This window comes from Ochotona princeps, chromosome 19, assembly GCF_030435755.1.
Source record: "Ochotona princeps isolate mOchPri1 chromosome 19, mOchPri1.hap1, whole genome shotgun sequence".
NCBI lineage: Eukaryota > Metazoa > Chordata > Mammalia > Lagomorpha > Ochotonidae > Ochotona > Ochotona princeps.
In genome coordinates this window covers 1953966-1973082 of record NC_080850.1, presented here as the reverse complement: position 1 = coordinate 1973082, position 19117 = coordinate 1953966, and the positions used below count along the sequence as shown (strand labels likewise).

At 60.9% G+C, this 19117-nt stretch overlaps 3 protein-coding genes across 15 annotated transcripts in view; all 3 read right to left on the bottom strand.

Annotated features, from left to right (window-relative positions):
• Positions 1 to 980: 980 nt before the first annotated feature.
• On the bottom strand, positions 981 to 6771 carry DOK3 (docking protein 3). 2 transcript variants are annotated; one of them, XM_058677734.1, is made up of 6 exons: positions 6653 to 6771; positions 5360 to 5543; positions 4387 to 4695; positions 2357 to 2462; positions 2077 to 2249; positions 981 to 1991 (listed from the first exon to the last, which is right to left on the bottom strand). In XM_058677734.1, the coding sequence occupies exons 2-6, from the start codon at positions 5423 to 5425 to the stop codon at positions 1323 to 1325; spliced, it is 1323 nt and encodes a 440-aa protein (XP_058533717.1). In that variant the 5' UTR covers positions 5426 to 5543; positions 6653 to 6771; the 3' UTR covers positions 981 to 1322. The 2 variants fall into 2 exon arrangements, with proteins under 2 accessions (XP_058533717.1, XP_004587426.2); XM_004587369.2 differs by lacking the exon at positions 6653 to 6771 and having other exon boundaries at positions 5360 to 5765.
• Positions 6772 to 6966: 195 nt separating this feature from the next.
• Positions 6967 to 11521, bottom strand: DDX41 (DEAD-box helicase 41). The gene is made up of 17 exons (XM_004587368.3): positions 11413 to 11521; positions 11228 to 11335; positions 10955 to 11114; positions 10794 to 10868; positions 10621 to 10681; positions 10396 to 10532; positions 10176 to 10248; positions 9933 to 10086; positions 9662 to 9798; positions 8785 to 8947; positions 8506 to 8637; positions 8177 to 8248; positions 7995 to 8091; positions 7713 to 7862; positions 7550 to 7621; positions 7350 to 7460; positions 6967 to 7260 (listed from the first exon to the last, which is right to left on the bottom strand). Exons 1-17 carry the CDS (start codon positions 11437 to 11439, stop codon positions 7124 to 7126), a joined length of 1866 nt encoding a protein of 621 aa, XP_004587425.1. The 5' UTR covers positions 11440 to 11521; the 3' UTR covers positions 6967 to 7123.
• Positions 11522 to 12982: 1461 nt separating this feature from the next.
• FAM193B (family with sequence similarity 193 member B) overlaps positions 12983 to 19117 on the bottom strand; it is a 34393-nt gene continuing 28258 nt past the window's right edge. For 11 of the 12 annotated variants that reach the window (XM_058677319.1, XM_004587367.2, XM_058677318.1 and 8 more), the window contains 4 exons: positions 15564 to 16584; positions 15336 to 15411; positions 14652 to 14749; positions 12983 to 13362 (listed from right to left, as the gene is read on the bottom strand). In XM_058677319.1, the coding sequence (XP_058533302.1) occupies positions 14653 to 14749; positions 15336 to 15411; positions 15564 to 16584 (1194 nt within the window). In that variant the 3' untranslated portion in view covers positions 12983 to 13362; position 14652. Of the gene's footprint in view, positions 13363 to 14650; positions 14750 to 15335; positions 15412 to 15563; positions 16585 to 19117 lie in introns of those variants that run through there. The other variant, XM_036497012.2, reaches the window with a different exon arrangement.

The window sequence follows — 19117 nt, the reverse complement described above, 5'->3', positions numbered from 1 at the left end:
GGGTCTCCCCATCTAGGCATGCAAGGGGTACCAGGGCTGGAGAGGAAGTGGCCGGAAGAGACTGCCTGGATAACTGAGGAAAGCATGGCTTGGGAGAAGTCAAGAGTGCGCAGCTGAGGCAGAAGTGGGGTCACGGGGCCAGGACGCTTCGTCCTGTGAGCACAGATGACTCCAAGGAGGGTGGCAGAGGGGCTGCGGCATGGGAGAGTCAGGCCTGCGGGCTTCTGGGAATTGGCTTGTTTTGCCTTGTGGTGCAGGCTCTTCGGGGATGGACAGAGGCAGTCCCAAGCGGGGCTGTGTCCCACAGGGCCAGGCACCAGGCAGGAGGAGGACCCAAGTGAGGACACAGACCTGGTATGCGTTGACACTTGAGGAAGCACAAAGTCCCTAAAAGTGTCTACAAGTTGAGTTTCCATAAGGAACAAATCACAACTTCCTCCCCCACCCCCCGCCCCTTAAATATTTATTTGCAAGGCAGGGAGACTGAGCACAAGAGTGAGCTTCCATCTGCTGGTTCACTCTCCAAATGGCCACCACAGCCAGGTCCGGGCAGGTCAAAGCCAAGAGCCAGGAACTCCATCCGGGTCTCCCCGAGCACTGCAGCCATCTTCCTCTGCTCCCGGCACATTTGAAGAAAGGTGGATCAGAAGTGGAGTAGCCTGGTCTCCAACTGCTGCTGTGCCATGAGATGCTGTTGTCCTAAGCAGCACTTAACCACTGCCTCCCACCCCCTGCCCTAGGTAGCACAATTTAAACTTCCTCCAGTTTCTCACCAGCTTGGGTATCCTGGCAGCTAATTGGGTGGACCCTCCCCAGAGGACAAGACCTGTTGGGTGGGCTGCAGTGCTGGGCAGTGTGGGCTCAGCTGCCCCAGAATACCTGTGTGACCAGCCAGGGCGTGTCCACCAGCCTGGATAGCCCAGCTCATTCCTGGGCCCCTGGAGCTCTGCTGATCCTGCCTACTCCCTGCTGAGGGCAGCATTATGGCTCCCCTTTCTGGTGCCCAGGTGGGTCTGAGCTACTGGTGGCTGAGGTCAGGCCCAGCTCATCTCATTCCCAGAGTCTGGGTAGGGCACAGGCATTCTGGGATCCAGGAATGCTCAACTGGGAGTGGAAGTAAGGTGGCTAGACCACAGGCCATGTGGCGGAAGCCAGGAGAACTCACTTTATTGCCAGCCAGGCTATTCAGTGTACACTGGGGAGTGGTGGGACAGGAAGGGCAGGGGCAGGGCTCTCTCTCCAGCTGCCTCCGCCTCATTCCTGAGGCAGGCCAGAGTGGATACAGGCATGTGTCCACAGATCCTCTCTCCTCCCATGGCCACTCAGGGCCGCTCACAGGACGCGGGGCCCTTCCTTCGCTCCCGACTCAGCAGTGTCACCAGCTTGGCTTTGAAGCCTGCCTGGGTGCCAGGGCGGCCAGGACCCTCCGCCTCATCTAGTTCCAGCTCCAGCAGTCGGCGGTACTGGGCCTCCAGGCTGACGTCCTGGGTGGGGCCGGGCCAGCTTAGGTCTTCGCTGTTATGGTAGATGGAGCTGGCTGAGGGGCTACCGATGCTGGGGACCTCATCCAGCAGCCCAGGGCCAGCTTCTAGTGCACAGACGTTCTCGTAGAGGTGTTCCACGGCACCCTGGAGCCCACTGGGTTGCTTGCACACTGAGGCATACAGCAGAGAGGCCGGGTCCTCGGGCTCCGGGTCTAGTAGCAGTGGCAGGCTCTGGGGCCCAGGGTCAGCCATGTGAGCACTCCTGGAGGAGGGAAGCTTGGGTCCTGGCAGCACCTCCCGAAGCTCTCCAGGGGCATCCAACGCGGGCAGGGAGGTAGCCCTGGGCAGGGGGCAAGGCTGGGGCCTGGCCAGCTCTGGCAGCCGCTCCCGCTGGCGGGCAATGGCGGCGGCCACAGCCTTACACAGGTCAGGGGCACGCGGGCTGCTGAAGGCAAAGAGGCCCTCCCCGGAGTTGCAGCGGCGGCCAGCCTCGAAGGAGAATATACCCTGGGTGCAGGTGACACAGTGGGGTAGTCAGCAGCTGCATGCCAGGTGGCCACCCGTGCCCTCCCCTGTAGGCTCCGTGACTTACCTTGTCGGAGCCAAATTTGCGCAGGAAGCGGTAAGGCCAGCTGTAGAGCACCTGAGGACTGGAAGCCCCTTTGAGCTGGATGACGTCTTGGCCCAGCACCAGGAGGTAGGAGCCTTGCAGCTGGCAGCGGACAGCAGCCTCGCTTCTCTGCACCAACACTGGGAACTCGTCCACTGGAGGCAGGCAGCCAGGCCACCCTGTCAGTGCCTGCAGAGGCGTGGCCCTGGGTGCACAGGGGTGCAGCCTGCCCCTTCCCTCTCCTCCCCTGCTCCTGCCTTACCTTCCTGCCAGGAGGAGTAGATGGCGTTTTCCTCCATGGGGACGCTCCCTCCTATAGGAGACTGGGGCTCCCTGGATCCCAATCCCAAGGTGTTCTCGGCTGTGCCCTGGGGGTGAGGGGAGTGCAGCTCAGAGGTAGCATCCATCCCACCCAACTGCCCCATAGGCCCAGGCTCCTCTCAGAACCTATTTCCTGTAGGCATCCCCAAGGAGCAGGGCCGAAGGGGCTGTGCTCCACAGGGACGGCAGGGCCAGCCCATGTGTCTGACACTCTGGTGCAGCGAAGGGACGGAAGTCGCACATAGGAAATGCCTGGGAGTAAGGCCCCCACACGCATCCACCTAACTCGCCCTGCCTTCAGGCTGCCTTGACCTTGTGCACACGGGCCCGAAGCAGGACTTCCAACTCCATTCTCAGCCTCTCCACCATGACCATACCTTGGCCCAAGGGGCTTGGCCAGGCTTAATGGCAACACCTTCTTCATCAGCCCCCTTGCCCCTGCCCCTTTTTCCTCTGGGTAGGCCTCCGCCTGTAATGCTGGCATTCCGTGTTAGAGGGCCAGTTGGGTTCTGGCTGCTCCATTTCCGATCCAGCTTCCTTGCTAATGTGCTCAGGAAAGCAGCGAAGGATGGCCCAAGTCCTTGGGTTCCTGCCACACACAGAGGAGGCTCAGATGGAGCGTTAGGTTCCTGAATTGGGTGGACCTAACCTTGGCCATTTTGGCCATTTTAGGAATGAACCAGTACTTGGTGAATCTGTCTCTCCTTCTTTCAAATAAATCAATTTTTCAAAGAACACACAAAACTGGGGGGCCGGCTTTGCAGTATAATGAATAAGACGGCAGCCTGTGATGCTGGCATTCTACATGGACACCAGTTTGTCTGGGCCGCTCCACTTCCAATCCACCTCCTTGCTAATGTGCTTGCAAAAACAGTGGAGCACGGCTCGAGGGCTTGGACCCTGAACCCACGTGGGAGACCCGGAAGAAGCTCCTGGCTCCGGATCAGCTTAGCTCTGGCTGTTGTGGCCATGTGGGGAGTGAACCAGCGGACAGAAGCTCTCTCTGTGTCTTTCTCTATACATAACTTTTTTAAAACATAAAAAGGAAATCTTAGAAACTCTGTAAACCCCAGGGCTCCCCCTTTTCCTGACAGGTATAACCCAGCAGTTTTCATACAGCCAGTTCCATCACCACCCTCCAGTTCTGGGGAAGCCTCTCCATGCTGTGGGCAGCCGGCTCTGGCTCATGGGCTAACCTGTGAAGTATGCTGACAGCTGGGCGCGCGCACAGCAGGCAGCATCTGCGCTCGGCTCTCTCCCTCGGCACAGTGTGTTGGGGCTCATGCAGGCCACAGCCCGGGGCAGGGCTGCTCACACGGCGCCCACTGTGTCTGCTGGCAGCCCTGTGGGTGATGTGCCCTCCTTGAGGATCTGTGACTCACTGCTGTGAGCGCTCATGTGGGAGTGTCAGGTCCTGGGTACCTTGGATATGTACCTGGTGCTGGAACTGCTGGGTCACTTGGTAACTTTCTACTAACCTTTCTGGGGAATGGCCATGATCGGTTCATTCTGGATTGTCACAGACCCTATGACTGCTGTTGTCTGGTTTAAACCCTCACTCCAAAGACTTACTTCATGCAGAACTAAATCCCAGACTGCCCCTGGCCAGCTGTGGGGTCTTCACTACCTTCCACCGGTCTCCACCCTGCTTCCTCCTGCTCCCCTCACCCTCTCACCACACAGGCCTGCCCCTTGCTCATGTTTTTCCTACCCCAGGGCCTTTGCTCATGCGTTCTCATTCACCACCCTTCTAGAACCTCTGCCAGGTGATTTATATTTGTCAATAAGGACCCAGCCCACTGTCCCCTCATCACATTTCCCCGATAATCCCAGCACCACCCTCATGCCTCATTTTCTCCTTGTTCATTTTCTCCTTGGCTGCTCCCGGCCCCATAGGTGCTCACAGTGCTTGCTGAGTGACAGGGTGTGAGCACGGTGGTGACTAAGCCTGTCCCAGCCACCTGCACTTACCGGGAAGGCCAGCTGGCAGATGGGTGCTATCCATGCCTGGCGATGCTGCGCGGCTAGCAGGTGGCTCCGTTCAGTGGTGGTGAGCAGGAAGGCTTCCGTGTCCCGGGGGCAGCTCTCACCATCGGCTGGCAGCACAGACACGCAGTCGGCCAGGCGGATGACCCGCCGCTCTCCTCGCCGGCCACTGGGCACCGTGGATCTGTCACCTGCTAGGCCCTGGCCACCATCACGGACCTCCCAGTTTTCCAGTCGGGCCACACCTGATGAACTTCCTGCGTACAGCAGGGCCCACACCTTTCGCCAGTACTTCTGTGGGAGAGGGGTGGGGCGAGGTCCCTGGGTGGTACATCCTCTCCATGTACCCCCTTGGCTCAGTAAACACTTTAGGATGCCTCTGCCTCCCTCACCCCTTACTGTGACTGCTCTAAGGACCTGGGTCACACTCAAGCACTGACCATCTGATCCTTGTTGCTCTCCCTGGCCAGGACATGTGGGCCAAGGGCTGGGGTGGGAGGGGAGACCCCAGCTTCAGGCTGGTGAGGATGGAAACATGCAAATGGCTTCGAGCAAAGGAAGTGACCTTTTATCCGCTTGGGTGGTGGCAGCAGTCAGGCGGCCCCAAGTACAGGGTCCGCTCTGGGCATAGGATAGAGGAGCCTGTTCTACAGGTGGAGTTCCACCTCGAGGGTCTCCCCAAGTTCAGCTCAGCTCCCCTAGGTCCTTAAGGCACCTGGGGAACCCTACTCATGAGCTTGTGTTTCTAGACGTTTCCCCATGCTCGGCTCCCCCATCCCCACTGAATCAGGATTGAGCCTCAACCCTCTAGGGCCAAGAACTGGGCTATGTCCATTGCCCCGTGACCTGCCCCCCACCCTCCCACTGCCTTCCCAGTGCTCCGGCATGAGGCCAGGGCAGAGGCTGGGTTCTCTAGCCCCACTAGTCCTGGGCAGCTACCAGGCAGCCAGGGTCGCACCTTGCCGAACTTGATGTGCTGCAGGTAGAGGAGGCCGTCCTTGACAGGGGTCTCCAGGGGATCCATGGCCACGGTGCAGCCACGGCCTGCGTCCCGAGGAGACTGGTGACAGGCAGCAGACTGGACAGGAACTATTCACACTTCCCCTTCTGGCCACTTCCCCTCCCTCTGTCAGGAGGAGCAGCTGCAGACCAGGGGGAGGGGAGTCTAGCCTTCAGCTAGGGGCTGGTGCACGCACGGCTCCCTAGGGAGCTCCGGCTGGCCCAAGGGACCCCTGTTTGCCTGGCAGAAGCCTTTGATTGTCCAAGGGCCGGTGACCCCTGGGTTGTGTCTGGGTCAGCTGGGGATGAACGACTGACCGCAGGCTGGTGCCCCTGAGTCACGAGCTCTGACCCCTCCCCCAGCTAGGACAGCCCTGCCCCCACCCGAGGATGACAGAGTCCTCCCTGGTTGCTCTGTTTGTCAGAGACGCACAGTGTTCCCTTGCCCATGGCCAGCACCCTCTAAACCTGCTGTGTGATCTGGGTCCAGGGGGATCCATCACACCTGTCCCTTTCCTGTCAGCTCAGTGCTCAGGCCTGTGTAGCCCATTCTGCCTCCCTTGTTTCCCTGGGGATCCCTCACCGCTGAGCTGCTGGGGGCAGAAGCTGCCTCTTCCTCCTGGAGGCCTCCCTGACTTCTCCACACTGCAGGAGAGCACAAGGGACACACAGTGCCCACCCCACACTTCAGGCATCCACTCTGGGCGGCTCCAGCCATGTGTGTGGGAGAGCTAGTCCCTAGGGGCCGCACCTACAGTTCACATGAATGTCTCAGCTTTGCTTCCTGCTGAGGGTGAATTTGTTTTGGGGGGTTGCGGGGGCGTATCTTGTTCCATTAATAGTCAGTGGTGGGTCTATGTGGCTTTGCCACTGTGGGGAAGGAAAAGTGCCACTCTGGGGGCGTGTTTGACCGGGACACAGCCCTCCCGGCCCCTGGCTGTGTGCCCAGAGGGACACAGGCAGCTTTTTGCCCTGGCTGTTTCAGCCTTTTGTGCTCTTGGGGTCACCTCAATGATGAGGAAACCAAGGCTCAGGAAAATGAAGTAATTTGCTCGAGGCCACAGGCCAGGCTTGAGCAAGAGCCGTCCTGCCAGGACCAGGGTTAAGGCCTTGCGAACAGAAGAGCCTGGCACAACCAAGCCCTTGCTGACAGAGCCCCTGCCTCGCCATGGCCAGACCCTGCCTTCCTGGCACCTTGGCCAGTGGTCTTGGGGTGCCCGCCACACTTCCACGTGTCACAGTCCCCACTCACCTGAACGCAGTCTGGGCAGTCCTCAGGGTCCCAGCAGCATGCTGCGACCTCAATGGCAGTGCCATGCCATGGGCCGCCTGCTTGGGGAGCGGAGCCAAGGCCTACAGACTGGAAGGCTGTGTAGGCAGGTGGCAGTGGAAGGCCCGAGAGGGAGAAGCCCTGAAAGCAGCTGACAGGGAGGCTGACAGGGGGCTGTCGGCCAGCCATGGTGTCCCTGGCCTGGCCCAAGCAGACACCCTGAACACCCCAAGGCCGTGCCTCAGCAGGCTGTGGCTAAGGCCCATGTCCCACACACTGTGAAATGCGGAGGCAGGTTGGGATGGAGACAGCTTGTGCTTTAATGGCAGCTGGGGTGAAGGGCAACAAAAATAGTGATTCTGGGGGCCCAGGGAGCAGCCCAGGCCAGCTGGGCCGGGGACACTGGCTTCTTGTCCCAGGGCCTCCTGCGGAGAGGGCGAGCAGGTAGCTGGCTCAGAAGTCCATGGAGCTGTGGGCCAGGTAGTCCTTGCGGCCGATGTTGCTGACCTGCTTGGTCTGCATGGCCTCCAGTTTGGGGCAGTCAGTGATGCGATGGCCCAGGCCTCCGCAGAAGGCGCAGCCGCGCTCTCCTGAGGGCACGGGGGAAGGTCAGTGAGGCTGCGGCCCTCAGGCCTGCTGCTCCCCAACCTGACACCTGTGCCGGCCGCCCCCGAGTCACCTCCGATGTCCAGCATGGACTCGTCTCCGCAGTGCAGCACCTGCAGCACGGGTGGTACCTTCTGCTTGGCTTCCAGCAGCAGGGCTTTGAGGTCCATCAGCACAGATTCATCTGCGGGAAGGGGAGGGGTTGTGTTCAGGCCTCACGGACATGGGGAGAGGACTGGGGGGGGGTGGGGGGTAGGGCTAAGGGAGACTCACCACAGGCTTTGTTGATGAAGGTGGTGGCAATGCCTGTGTTTCCCGAGCGCCCAGTGCGGCCGATCCGGTGTACTATGGAGAGAGAAGCAGAGCTCTGGCCTGCCGCCCTGAGCCCAGGGTCACCCCCGGGGCTCACCACGCCTGCGCAGCCCCTTCATCGCACCGTAGTTCTCAATCTCCTCGGGCATGTCGTAATTGATGACATGCTGGATGGCAGGGAAGTCCAAGCCCTTGGAGGCCACGTCTGTGGCCACGAGGACGTCCTTCTTGCCCTCACGGAAGGCCTCAATGGCCTTCGTGCGCTCCTCCTGGTCTGTGGGGTGGGGGGAAGACGGTGGGTTGCAGATGTCAGATTCACGGGAGGAATCTGGGGCGTGACCAGGGATTTAGGTGAGGGGCCGCCATGGCAATGGGGGGTCCATGCCCAAGCATGCGCCACCCTGACCTTTGCCCCCATGGATGGCCACAGCCTCGACCCCCTTAAGCAGCAGGTACTCGTGGATGGCATCCACGTCGGCCTTCTTCTCTGCAAAGATGAGCACCTGTCCGGGAAGGCCAACTGCTGTCAAGGGCTGGTGCCTGCCACAGGCTGCCCCCCATCCTTCTCCCCAGTTGGGGAGCACTCACAGGTGGGGGTGTCTTCTGCAGGCACTCGAGCAGGTACACCATCTTGGCCTCCTCCTTCACGTATTCCACCTCCTGTCACCACAGGGACCAGGTCAACTGGTGAGCTGATGCTGGGGTTAGGCTTGCGGCCATGCCCCGCCTGGCGCTGGGCCCTGAAGCCGTGCCACTGAAAGGCTGGAAACCCTAGTAACTTCCCTGGGTAAAGGCCAGGGGCTTCGAACTGAAACTCTTGGGAACACCAGGCCGACTCCTCACTCCAGGCAGCTTCAAATCAGCCTCGCTCATAGCTCCCGCTGCCCCAGGGGTTGGGGTTAGGGTCCCTTGCCCACCTGGATGACATCCAGGCTGGCGGCCCCGGCGCGGCCAACGTTGATGGTGACGGGCTTCACGAGCGCACTCTTGGCAAAGTTCTGAATCTTCTTGGGCATGGTGGCACTGAAGAGGAGAGTCTGCCGCTGGCCCTGAGACGGGGGACATTGGCGCTGGGTAAGCCGGCACCAGAAGCAGGGCAGAGTGGGCCAGGGCAGGGCTCGGGGTCCCCGCTGGTTGGACAGTGTGTGTCAGGGGGCAAGGGCACAGGAGTACCCTGGCCAGGCAGGGGTGGGCACCTTGAAGTAGGAGAAGATGGTGCGGATGTCACCCTCAAAGCCCATGTCGATCATGCGGTCGGCCTCGTCCAGGGCCAGGTAGCGACAGATGTCTAGGCTGACCATCTTTTTCTGCAGCAGATCCATGAGGCGTCCAGGCGTGGCCACCATCATGTGCACACCACTGGGGATCGCAGAGTGACCCTGAGTTCCAAGCCACCTACTGAGAGGCCACGCTGGCCTGTCCTGCCCACAGGCCTCCCCACATCTCCCTTGCTGGTTTCTACCTAGCGCACACACTCAGTTCTCTCCTGCGGTGGCTGCAGCCTCTAGCTTTCGTACAGCAGATCCTCCCCGCCCCTGCTCCTGGACACTCCCTTGCCCTGGAGACTGTCCCAAATGCCCCTCTGGCTGTCCATACTCCTGGGACCATACATATTTCCTGTAACCTGCGCCTGTACCTTTCTGGGGACTGGCAATGCCTTGCACAGAGGAGTACATCTGGCCCGCCTGTGACACTAGGGCCTGGTCCCGAGCACGTGGTAAGGTCTGACTTGTGTGGAAAGGGATCCTGCCCTGCACCAGAACCTTGGCTTCCTGGACAGCCCACACAGGATGACCCTGACCTTCCCGGCTGCTCGGGGCCCTTTACAGCCGTGTCGTCTGCCTCAGCCACCCTTCTTCAACATCCTGGAGCCGCTGCTCCTGGAAAACCTGATCTGACTTCATGCTGCCCCGACAGGATGGGCTGCTCGTCCTCTGCACCTCCACAGCATCAGGCCACACCTCTGCCCCAAGTGGCAGCCCCAGGAGGCTGGGAGTCCCTGGGGGCTGAGCGTGTCCAGGGGCTACACCAAAAGAGGGGACCCTGGGGAGGGTTGGACTGGGGGGTCCTCACTGTCGGATGGTCTCCATCTGTTCCTTGACAGACATGCCTCCGATGCAGAGGGCACAGCGCAGGAGTGGCGAGCTGTCCTCCTGCAGCAAGCGGCAGTAATACTCCAGGATGCCGTGGGTCTGCCGGGCCAGCTCCCGCTGCAAGTGTGAGAGGGAGGCTGGCACCAGTAGGTGGCGTTGGCTTCTATCCTGGCCCTGCCCCTCGTCCCTACCCCGCTCTCACCCCTTGCCAGGTTCCATCCCCGTCCCTTGCTCCAGCCCCCAAAGCTTACTGAGGGGCAGATGATGAGTCCATAGGGCCCCTCACGCTTGGAGAAAGGTAATCTCTTCTCCTGCTCCAGGCAGAACATGATGACGGGCAGGGTGAAGACCAGCGTCTTGCCTGAGCCCGTGAAGGCGATGCCTATCATGTCACGACCGGAGAGGCTGTGGCAGGAGAACAGTGTGTGGGGTCAGGCACGTTGGGGCCACAGGAACCCTCCTCCCCACCGCTGCTGTCTGCAGCCCACACTCACATGGTAGGGATGCCCTGGATCTGAATGGGTGTGGGGTGATGGATGCCTTTCTTCTTCAGGCCCCTCAGGATGGCTACGTAAGACAACGCGGGCTTCACTCTCATGTCCTGGCACCGTCCCCACCCTCGCCCGAAGCCAGGAGGAGCTGCAGGATTCACGGCTCAGGCTCGGGCCCGGCGTGGGGCTGGGAGTGATCCCTGCCATGGCTGCTGCCGAGTACCTGCAGGAAACTTCATCTCCTTGAAGCTCTTGATGGGTGGCGGGATGCCTTCTCCCTCCACGAGGATGTGGTACTTCTTCCGCACCCGCTCGTGTCGCTCTTCCGACATGCTCAGGACGTAGCGGGGTGGCGTCCAGCTATGCATGAGGGGCAGGGGTCACCCGAAGCCCTGGACACACAGCTGGCTACCCCGCCCCCTCAAAAAGGGCCACCGAGCCGACGCACCTGGTTTTGATTGGGTCGTCGTAGGTGATACCCTTGGCCATTTCCTTCACCGACATAAGTGCTGAAGGCAGATGCGTGGTTCAGAGCTGGCCCCTGATTCCAGGAATCCAGACCCCTGGACGGTCCCCCGGCCCGGGGATGGGGGAACACGGAGACCCAGGCCGCCGCCCTACCTCGGCCCTCGGCCACGCTCTCCAGGATCTTCTCTTCCTCCTTCAGCTGCTTCTCCTTGGCCGACTCCTTGCGGGCTGAGGGGAGAAGCAGAGCAGACGTCAGACAGACACCATGGCGGTGCCCCTGGCTTGGTTCCCGCGCCTGCCCAGCCCACGCCCACCTTCGGCTTTCTCCTTGAGGTGCTGGTGCTGGTCCAGCAGGCTGACGTTGGACTGCGGGCCCAGCGGGATGTCGTCCTCGTCGGCCCGGGGCTCGCTGCCGCTGTCCTGCTGCTCCTCGTCCGCAGCCCCCTTGCGTCTCCGCTGCAGCAGCTTCTGCAGCTGAAGCCCCCGCCCGCGCCCGGAGCGTCAAGCCCCTGCTGGAGGCGCCCTGGCTCCCGGGCGGGGACCCCTGCCCACTCCGACCCGGCGGTCACTCCCCGCGGCCCCCTCACCAGCAGCTGCCGGCGCTGCCGCAGCGGCACATAGGGCACGTAGTCCTCGTCCTCCTCCTCCGCCTCGGAATGGCTGCCTCCGGCATTGGCGTCGTCGGTGCGAGCGCGCTGCACACACACACCCGTCAGGCCGGACCCCGCGGCCTCCCGCTCCCGCCCCGCGCGGCCCGCAGCCCCGCGCCCACCTTCCGCTCGGGCTCCGACTCCTCCATCCTGTGGCCGCACGCATGCGCGCCACGGCGAAGCCGCGCCCGTCCTTTCAGCGAGGCCCAATCGGAGGTGAAGACGCGGACGTCGGCGCCTAGCAACGGCGCCGGCGTGCCGGGTCGTGCCGAGGGCCAAACTTCCTCTTGAGTGGCTGTCGTGAGGCTCGGCGCAGGCTGCAGTGGGCGAGGGACTGACCACGCGGCGGTCACGCGAGGCCTCTGGGACTGCAGCATGCACTAAAGGCTCAAACCCAGCCGGCTGCCGGAGGAAGACTCCGAATGCAGACCGCGGCTCCCCGGCCTAGCCGCCGGGCGGTGCAGAACGGGCCGAGCGTCGTGGGTGGGTGAAGGGGTCCCCGGGGATCTTGGGATGCCCTGGGTCTGAGCGTCCCAGAAGCGTGCAGGAGCAAATGCAGAGCCCGCAGGGAGCAGAGATGGCTGCGGCTGGCTGGAGCGTGCACCCGGGGCTCAGAAGGCCGGAGCGGGGGCTTTCGGCTCCCTCGAGGCCTCGTGGCCATGTTGTGTGTTGGGCAGTGTGTGGTCCCGGGATAACTGGTCTTGCTGGAGGCTCAGCCGAAACACGGCAAGCAGGCAAGGGCCAGGAGATGCTGTTTCCACTGTGGCCTTTTTCAGGTGGGATGTGAGGAAAGCAGGGTTTTCTCAAAGGGGCTGAGCTGCCTGAGGTTGCCTGGCAGGGCGGGAGTGGCAGCACTGCAGAGGGCCCGAGCACAGAGCCTGCCCCTCCCGGTTGTGTCCTCTCTGTAGGTCTGTGGGTTGCTCCATCAGAGCTGCACCTTCTGAAGAAGGAAGCCGAGTCTGATGGTGGTGCCAGCTGAGCCGCAGGGCAGGGGGCGGAGAGGAGAGGAACGGGGCTTCCCAGGACAGCAGCCACCTGGCCCCTGGAGGAGGGCAGGCAGGCACGCAGGACTCCCACACAGGGCTCCAAGGGCCTTCCCCATGGAAACTAAGTCAAGAATTGGTTTAATGTGAGGAGGCACTGTAAACCATGGTGCTAGAATTTGAATGTACAAACCTAATTCCTTGGAGGAACTGAGGTGGGCTGCTTCACATGACCGAGGGCCCTGCACCCTGTTAGCTTACACTGAGTGAGGGTCCTCCACTGCCCAGGCTACAGCCACACTGAACATAAAGGGCCTCGGGTGGCCAGATGCCTGGAGACCAAGTCCAAAGCCTCCAATTTACCAGCCTTGTGGGGGTGTGTGTGACAGCAGAGGAAGGGGCTGCCCCGCTAACGTCCTCCCAACGGCAGGCAAGGGGGGCTGATGCAAGTCCCGCAGGCCATGCTCAACCCCGGTCGGCCAGCCCTGCTTCACTCATTTTCCCATATTCCCTAAGATGGAAAATTGTCTGCTCTGGGGCCGAGAGCCGTGGGCAAGGCCAGGGACCAGCTGTGACGATGGGCAGCTGTCCCAGGACCTGCGCAGGAGGGCTGGTGACCACACAGAGCTGATGCTCCAGCTGTCTCCCTTGGCCCACTCCCTGCCCAGCCCAGCCCAGCCCAGCCCATCCGATCATCAAACACACCAACTCCATGTCCAAATGTTGCTTTATCTTTCACCATGAAAGATCTTCACAGTATCAAAAGAATTGTAAAAGAACAAAAGATTAAAAACAAATAAAAATAAAAACAAAACAACCAAAAACAGAGAAAGCAGTGTTGGGCCAGCTGTACCATCAGCCCCCTGCCCCAGGCCAGCCCAGACCCCGGGGTGCGAAGTGTGGAGGCTGCATAGCACCAGGAAGTGGCAGCCCAGGCCCTCAGGGCCCCTGAGCACAGCACCACCTCTGTTCAGCTTTGGGTAGGTCCAGGACCAGGGCCGCAGGGAGGGTGGCGTGGAGGGCGAAGCCGCAGCCCTTAGCTGGCAGTCAGGGTCTCAGGACGCCTTGAGGCAGCTCAGTCTGGAAGGCCTGGGAAGGAACAAGTGAGCAGGACTGTTCTCGGTCATGCCTGGCAGAGGATGAAGGTTCATAATGTGGCCTGCTGACTGAACAGTCAGCAGGCAGGCCAATCCTTGGGGACCCCAAGCCAGGGCTGTGGACTGGACGGAGGCAGGCCCTGCAGGCCCCTGAGTTCCACCCCTTACCCACTTCAGGGCTCTCTGTCTTGTCTGCAGGAGCAGAGGGTCAAAGGAGAGCCCTCTGTGGAGGGTAGGGGCCGAGGGGCAGCTCTTATCTTGAACGGAAGACTAGAGGGACAGACTGGGAGGACTGAGGTACAACCCTTGTTCTCTCAGCATGAATAATGGGTGAAACACCCAGGATCTCTGTTCCTCCTGGTTCCGGTGGAAGAGAAAGGGGGATGGGGCACCCTGCTCCTGAAAGACAGGCCTGGGGGTGTGAATGCCTCAGACTGGCAAAACTTCAGAAGAGTCTGGCCCTCTTGGGGGCAGAGGACAGCCCTGACTTGTGGCCAGCACCCGTGGGCCCCAGGGAGCCCAGCCCTGAAGGCTCTGGGGACATCTCTGGAGAGCTGGGGCCCAGGAGGTCAGCTGCCTTGGCACTGGAAGAGCAGAATGGGCAGACACCCTTGTGTGCACGGGTGGTGTCACTGACCTCAGCCCCTCTGCCTCTGACCCCAGGGACATAGCTCCACGGAGGCCTGGTCTGGAGCCACAGTCGCTAGGCCCCAGGCCCAGCACCCCGGCCTGCGGCACAGTGCCCTCTTCGTCTCCCTGTTTCCAGTCCAGAGTGTCCCCTGTGGACCCCCACAGTGGCTGGGAGGGAGGTCAGGGCCATCTGGGGCTGCAGCTCTGCTTCTCAGAAGCTATCAGTCTCCTCTCTGGAGTATATCCTTCTGGGAAGCCCTGACTAACTCCTCCGAGCTTTAGTGACCTTGGCTCAGCCTGTGTGCCTCGCTCACTGCTCTCCTGGGGTGGACTTCTTCCTAGCTGCTTCGGTTAACAAGCATCTGGTGACCTTCGGAGCAGCCAGACCAGCAAGGCACGATTCCAGCCCAAAGCTGGAGAGTATCAGGGCTGGGGCAGGCCCATGGGCTCACTGCTGCCTGGGACCCTTGGGTGAACAAGGTGGGATAGCAGGGTGGGGAGCTCAGAGAATGTGCCCTGGGAAGGTGAGGGGGTTACAGAAGGGGGCATCTGGAGGCTGTGCAGCCACTGTGGCACACAGGGACTGGCCTCCCATCCCCGGGCCCTGAGCAGAGAGGGCCGGCTGCAGGGAGAGGGTACTCGAGGCCCTACCTCACTGAGCTGCACTGGGAGTGCTTTTCTTGAGGCTGAAGTTGGTCCAGTTCACAGCAACTTTCTGACGGGTCTGCTTTGCAGAATCCAAACAGAACCTGTTGGGTTTGGAAGATGCTAATCAGAGGGTCCCTGCTGTGCTCACCAGACCTCTCCTCTGGACCTCAAGTGTCCTGTTTTCTAAGAAACTAGGCTGGCCCCTCAGCAGCTCTGGCTTCCAGGGCAGGCAGGCCCGAGGGCTCTCTAGCTCCAGGACAGAAGGGCTGCCCTGTGGCAGCCTTGGAGCTGGTTGTGCCTCTTTCAGCTTCAAAGCTTTGCCCAAGCAGTCCCGCTGTCACAGGTATATTTTCTGTTACTACTCAGCTCATACTCTCCAAGGCCTGCCTTGCCTCCAGCTTGGTAGTCTTTCCATCCACCAGCCCCACTGCCCCTCATGGCCTCCATCTCTGGGCTCTCTTCCATCTGGACTGTCCCCACAGTTCAGCAAAGGCATGGCACAAAAGAACAAGTGAATAATGCTGGACAAAGCCCTGCTCTAGTGTCCTGCCATGTCTCCTCTGTCCTATTCCTTGCCATCTTCCCACACGCCCCATCCCACCAAATAGCTCCTCCAGCCTCTGGTGACAGGCCAGCTGGCAGAGGGACTGGAGACCTGGGAAGCAGGGCTGGGGGGGCCACACCTACCTCTTGAAGTACTCCACCTCCCGGTCAGTCTCATCCATCTCCACCCCGTCTGTGTCTTTGGGCAGGAACACGTCGTCTAGGAAGACACAGCCAGGGGGCTCAGTGCCCACGGCCTGGCTCCTGGGGCCATGCTCTGGGGGGAGTGCTGCCCACATGCCAGGACTACCCTCCACCCCACGGCCTGGCTTCGGTGGAGGGAGTCAGCCACTGGGTTCCTGCTGCACTCACCCAAGGAGGAAGCCGACTTTTCCTGCTTGTGGCGGCTCCGGCGGCTGCGGCCCTTGCCCTGGGGTAAGCTCTGTGGCCGTGCTGGGCCTGGGGGCTGCACAGACTCCTGCTCTGGAGGCCGCGCCTTGGCCTCGCTGGGCCAGTTCCGCCAGGAGCTGCCCTTCTCCTTGTCAGTTTTGGGGTTGCTGGCCCAGCTTGGTGCTGGCCTGCTCCCCCGGCTCCCCTCTCCAGCCTCGGCACAGCTGCCCGCTTTGGGAGGTTCTGGGCCCTTGGCTGGCTGCCGGGGACCAGGGGTCTGGCCTTTGGCACTGGGCGCCTCGAGGTTGGCTGGGGCTCGGGGGGCTGTGCTCACCTCACTCTTCTTGGCCTGACTGCCCTGCCTCTTGCCCTTCCGTGACTTCCCACCTGTGGCCACAGGCTCGGGCAGCTCTTGCTTGCTGGTGGGGACCTCTTTTGGGCTCGGCTCCTCGGGGCCAGGCTGGCCTGACTTGGGGGTCTTGACCCAGATCACCCGGGAGAGGTTGGGCACGGTGCTGAGCCTCCTCACCAACCCGTTCTCAGGGCTGATGCCGGGAGGGGGGCCCCTCACCTCAGTCCAGGGTGGGTGTGGGCCTCTCATTTCTGCCCATGGTGGGGCTGACTCGCCTGGAGCTTGTAACGTGTGGTTCTGGGCAGAGCCCAAAGTCAAGGGGGAAAGGTCAAGGTTGATGTCAGGCTGTTGCTCTGAGGAGCCATTGAGGTTCAAGGGGGGCAGGCTCTGGGGCTCGGGCTCCACAGCCTCGTCCTTAGGGAAACCGTTGCTGTCCTTGCCCAGCTCACACACGCTGAAGCTGGCACGGATGGAGTCCTTGACGGTGTTCTTGATCTCCTGCAGCCGGCTGCTCAGGAAGCTGTTGACCCGGTCCAGTTCCCGGTCGGGCCACTCCAAAAGCCTTTCCCTGGCAGGCCTCGGCTCCCGGCTTCCAGAAACACGAGCTGCCTGCTTGAGGGCGTCTGCTGCCAACTGGGCCTTCTCCTTTTCCTGCCAATACAAGGGGTGGTCTCAGCAGGGGCCTGTGGGCTGCCAGGTGCAATGTGACGCCTGGCCCAGCTGTGCCACTTGCTGGAGTGGAGGCAGGGCCTCACGGGCTTGTTCTGCTTGCCACCCTGTGGGAGCGAGGAAATAAGAAAAGGGCAACCGCAGAGGCCCATGGCTGAGGTGTGGGCACGGGCACACCACACAGAGCATGACTTCAGCAGGCAAAGCTTGTGCACCCAGGGCCCTGGGTTCGGGCCTGATGCCCGAGGAGGTGAGGATGCCCAGGGGTGCTGCCTGCCGGGCCTGAGCTTGTGGGAACTCCATCCATGCCCTTGCTAGCTCACTGGCTCTCAGAGGTTTCTCTACAAAATGGGGACAACCATCTGGGATAGAAGACCAAAGCAGGTGTGGGTAAGGGAAGATGGCTCTCGCACGGGCATTCCCTCCCAATCTGCAGAGAGTGAGGGATCAAAGCCAGGAGCCCCTAAGGGTCTCAGATGGCTTTGCAAGGCTGTCATGGCAGGTGACACTGTTCTGGTGGCTATAAATGCGCGTGTTAGCAAGGAGGGTGACCTGCTTGCCGAAATGTCATTCACTTCTCAGTTAGCCTCAAGGGACCCAGGCCACGCCTAAAATGTGTCCAGTGGTGTCCCACAGATGCCACATGGGGCTATCATGGCTAGAGGTGAAGATTAGGAGGCTTGGAGGGGCCAGGGTCAAAATTACAAGTCTGTGGTCTTCAAGCCAGCCCAGTATTCTGCCTCAATGCTGGGCACCAGGAGGCCAGCAGGGCCTTCAGAAAACAGATGGGTGCAGACCCCTCAGGAGGGAGCTGAGCCGGTGGTGCTGCTGCAGGTGCTCTTTCCAGGTGCTCTGGGGATGGAGGGAAAGGGACAGGAGAAGGAAAGTGGGAACAGGAAAGGCAGCATGCATCCAGTTCAGAGTCAGCTCACAGCACGTGAGCCTGGGTCCAGCAGCCTGGCTCTTCTTCTCTCGGCTCCTCTCACTACTGGCTTGGCAACGGATAGGTCCCCCCTGGCTCCTTGGACAAATCATTTCCTTTGTGGGAACCTTTCTGTGTGTCATCCAGTGAGGAGAAGGGGTCCTCCCTGCAGGATGGGACCCGTCCCTTTCCCTGCACTCAAGGGTGGGCCTCGACAGAGGGAGCCCTTGGGAGGCAGCTCGACTGGGAACTGTGCCCGCAGCTGTGCATAGTGTTGGGGCCCTGTGCCCCACCCTCCCTGGCCCCTGCACAGATGTGCTGTTATGTTACGTGTACGCCAGGACCCCATGGAAAATCTTATTCCAAGAAAGCAATCTCGCCGCTAAACTAGAGTCTGAAGAATACTGCTTTGTGGAGGGAATGGCGTGGAGCCACGTATGCTTTGGTGGCAAGAGCAGAAAGCACCAGAGATACCCATGTGCTGCCCACAGTGAGCTGGCACTCCCCACATGCTGGTCCATGAGTCCTCACAGCCACCCTGCTACAGCACCATTCTCAACTCTCAGAGGAGCAATCCTGACTCCGCAAAGGTGAAGGAACTGGCTTCAAGGGTATATGGTTAGTAAGTGGCAGAGTTGGCTGCATGCTTCAAGTTCCTCATGTGACCAACATTTACTGACCATCATGTCTGAGAGACGGGGCTAGGCTCTGGTGGCTCTGCCGGGCAGGAGACACATCTCTACACCACTGGCTGGTCCTCTGGGGTGACAGACTTGCCAACAAGCAGCCTAACTCAGAGTGACGAGGAGTTCCTCCTAACCCAGCCGAGGTTGCCATGGAGTGCTTCCTGGAGGTGGTAACAGCCACCCTGAGCACTTTCCAGACACAAGATAGCAAACAGGAGGTCTGGGAACTGCGACAGTACAACAGCATCAGGGAAAGCAAACCATGTAGCGATGCAGCTTGGGCTCAGATGTTCAGGGAAGGCCAGAAAGGAGGGGTTGAGAGATGAGGCCAGTGAGCTAGGCAGGGATTGGCCCACGAAGAATCCTGCAGGCTACGCTGGCCTCTGGTGTGACCCCAGGTGATGCTTGGCTACTGAGGGTTTTTACGTGGCAACTAGGGGAGAAAAAGGTGGGTTGGAGCTACTGGAGAGGCAGCAGGGGCAGGACTTGGTGCTGGTTGGGAGAAAGCTGAGACAGTCCAGAAACCAGCACTGCCAACCACTGTGGCTGCTCTAGCCCCTGCCCGAGCACATCCATGTACCAGGCACTCTGCCTAGCCTGCCCCTACGCCACCCCTCTCGTGTTCGCAACCACCCGTGACTCAGGTGCTACTGCCATTCTCATTTCATGGATGATGAAACCGAGGCTTAGAGGTTAAATGATTGCCCAAGGTCATAGAGCAAGTGCAGCAGAGCCAGGCTTCAAGCAGAGTCCCTGTTCCAGGGTCTGCTGCTCTCGAATGTGACAAGGTGCTCCCCAGGGCGCTGCCCAGGGCCCAGGTTCCTGTGACAGGTGGTGCTAGTGACAGGGACAACAGGTAAGGAAGGACATGCCTCTTCCTTGCCAGGCAACAGGCTTGCTGTGAGAC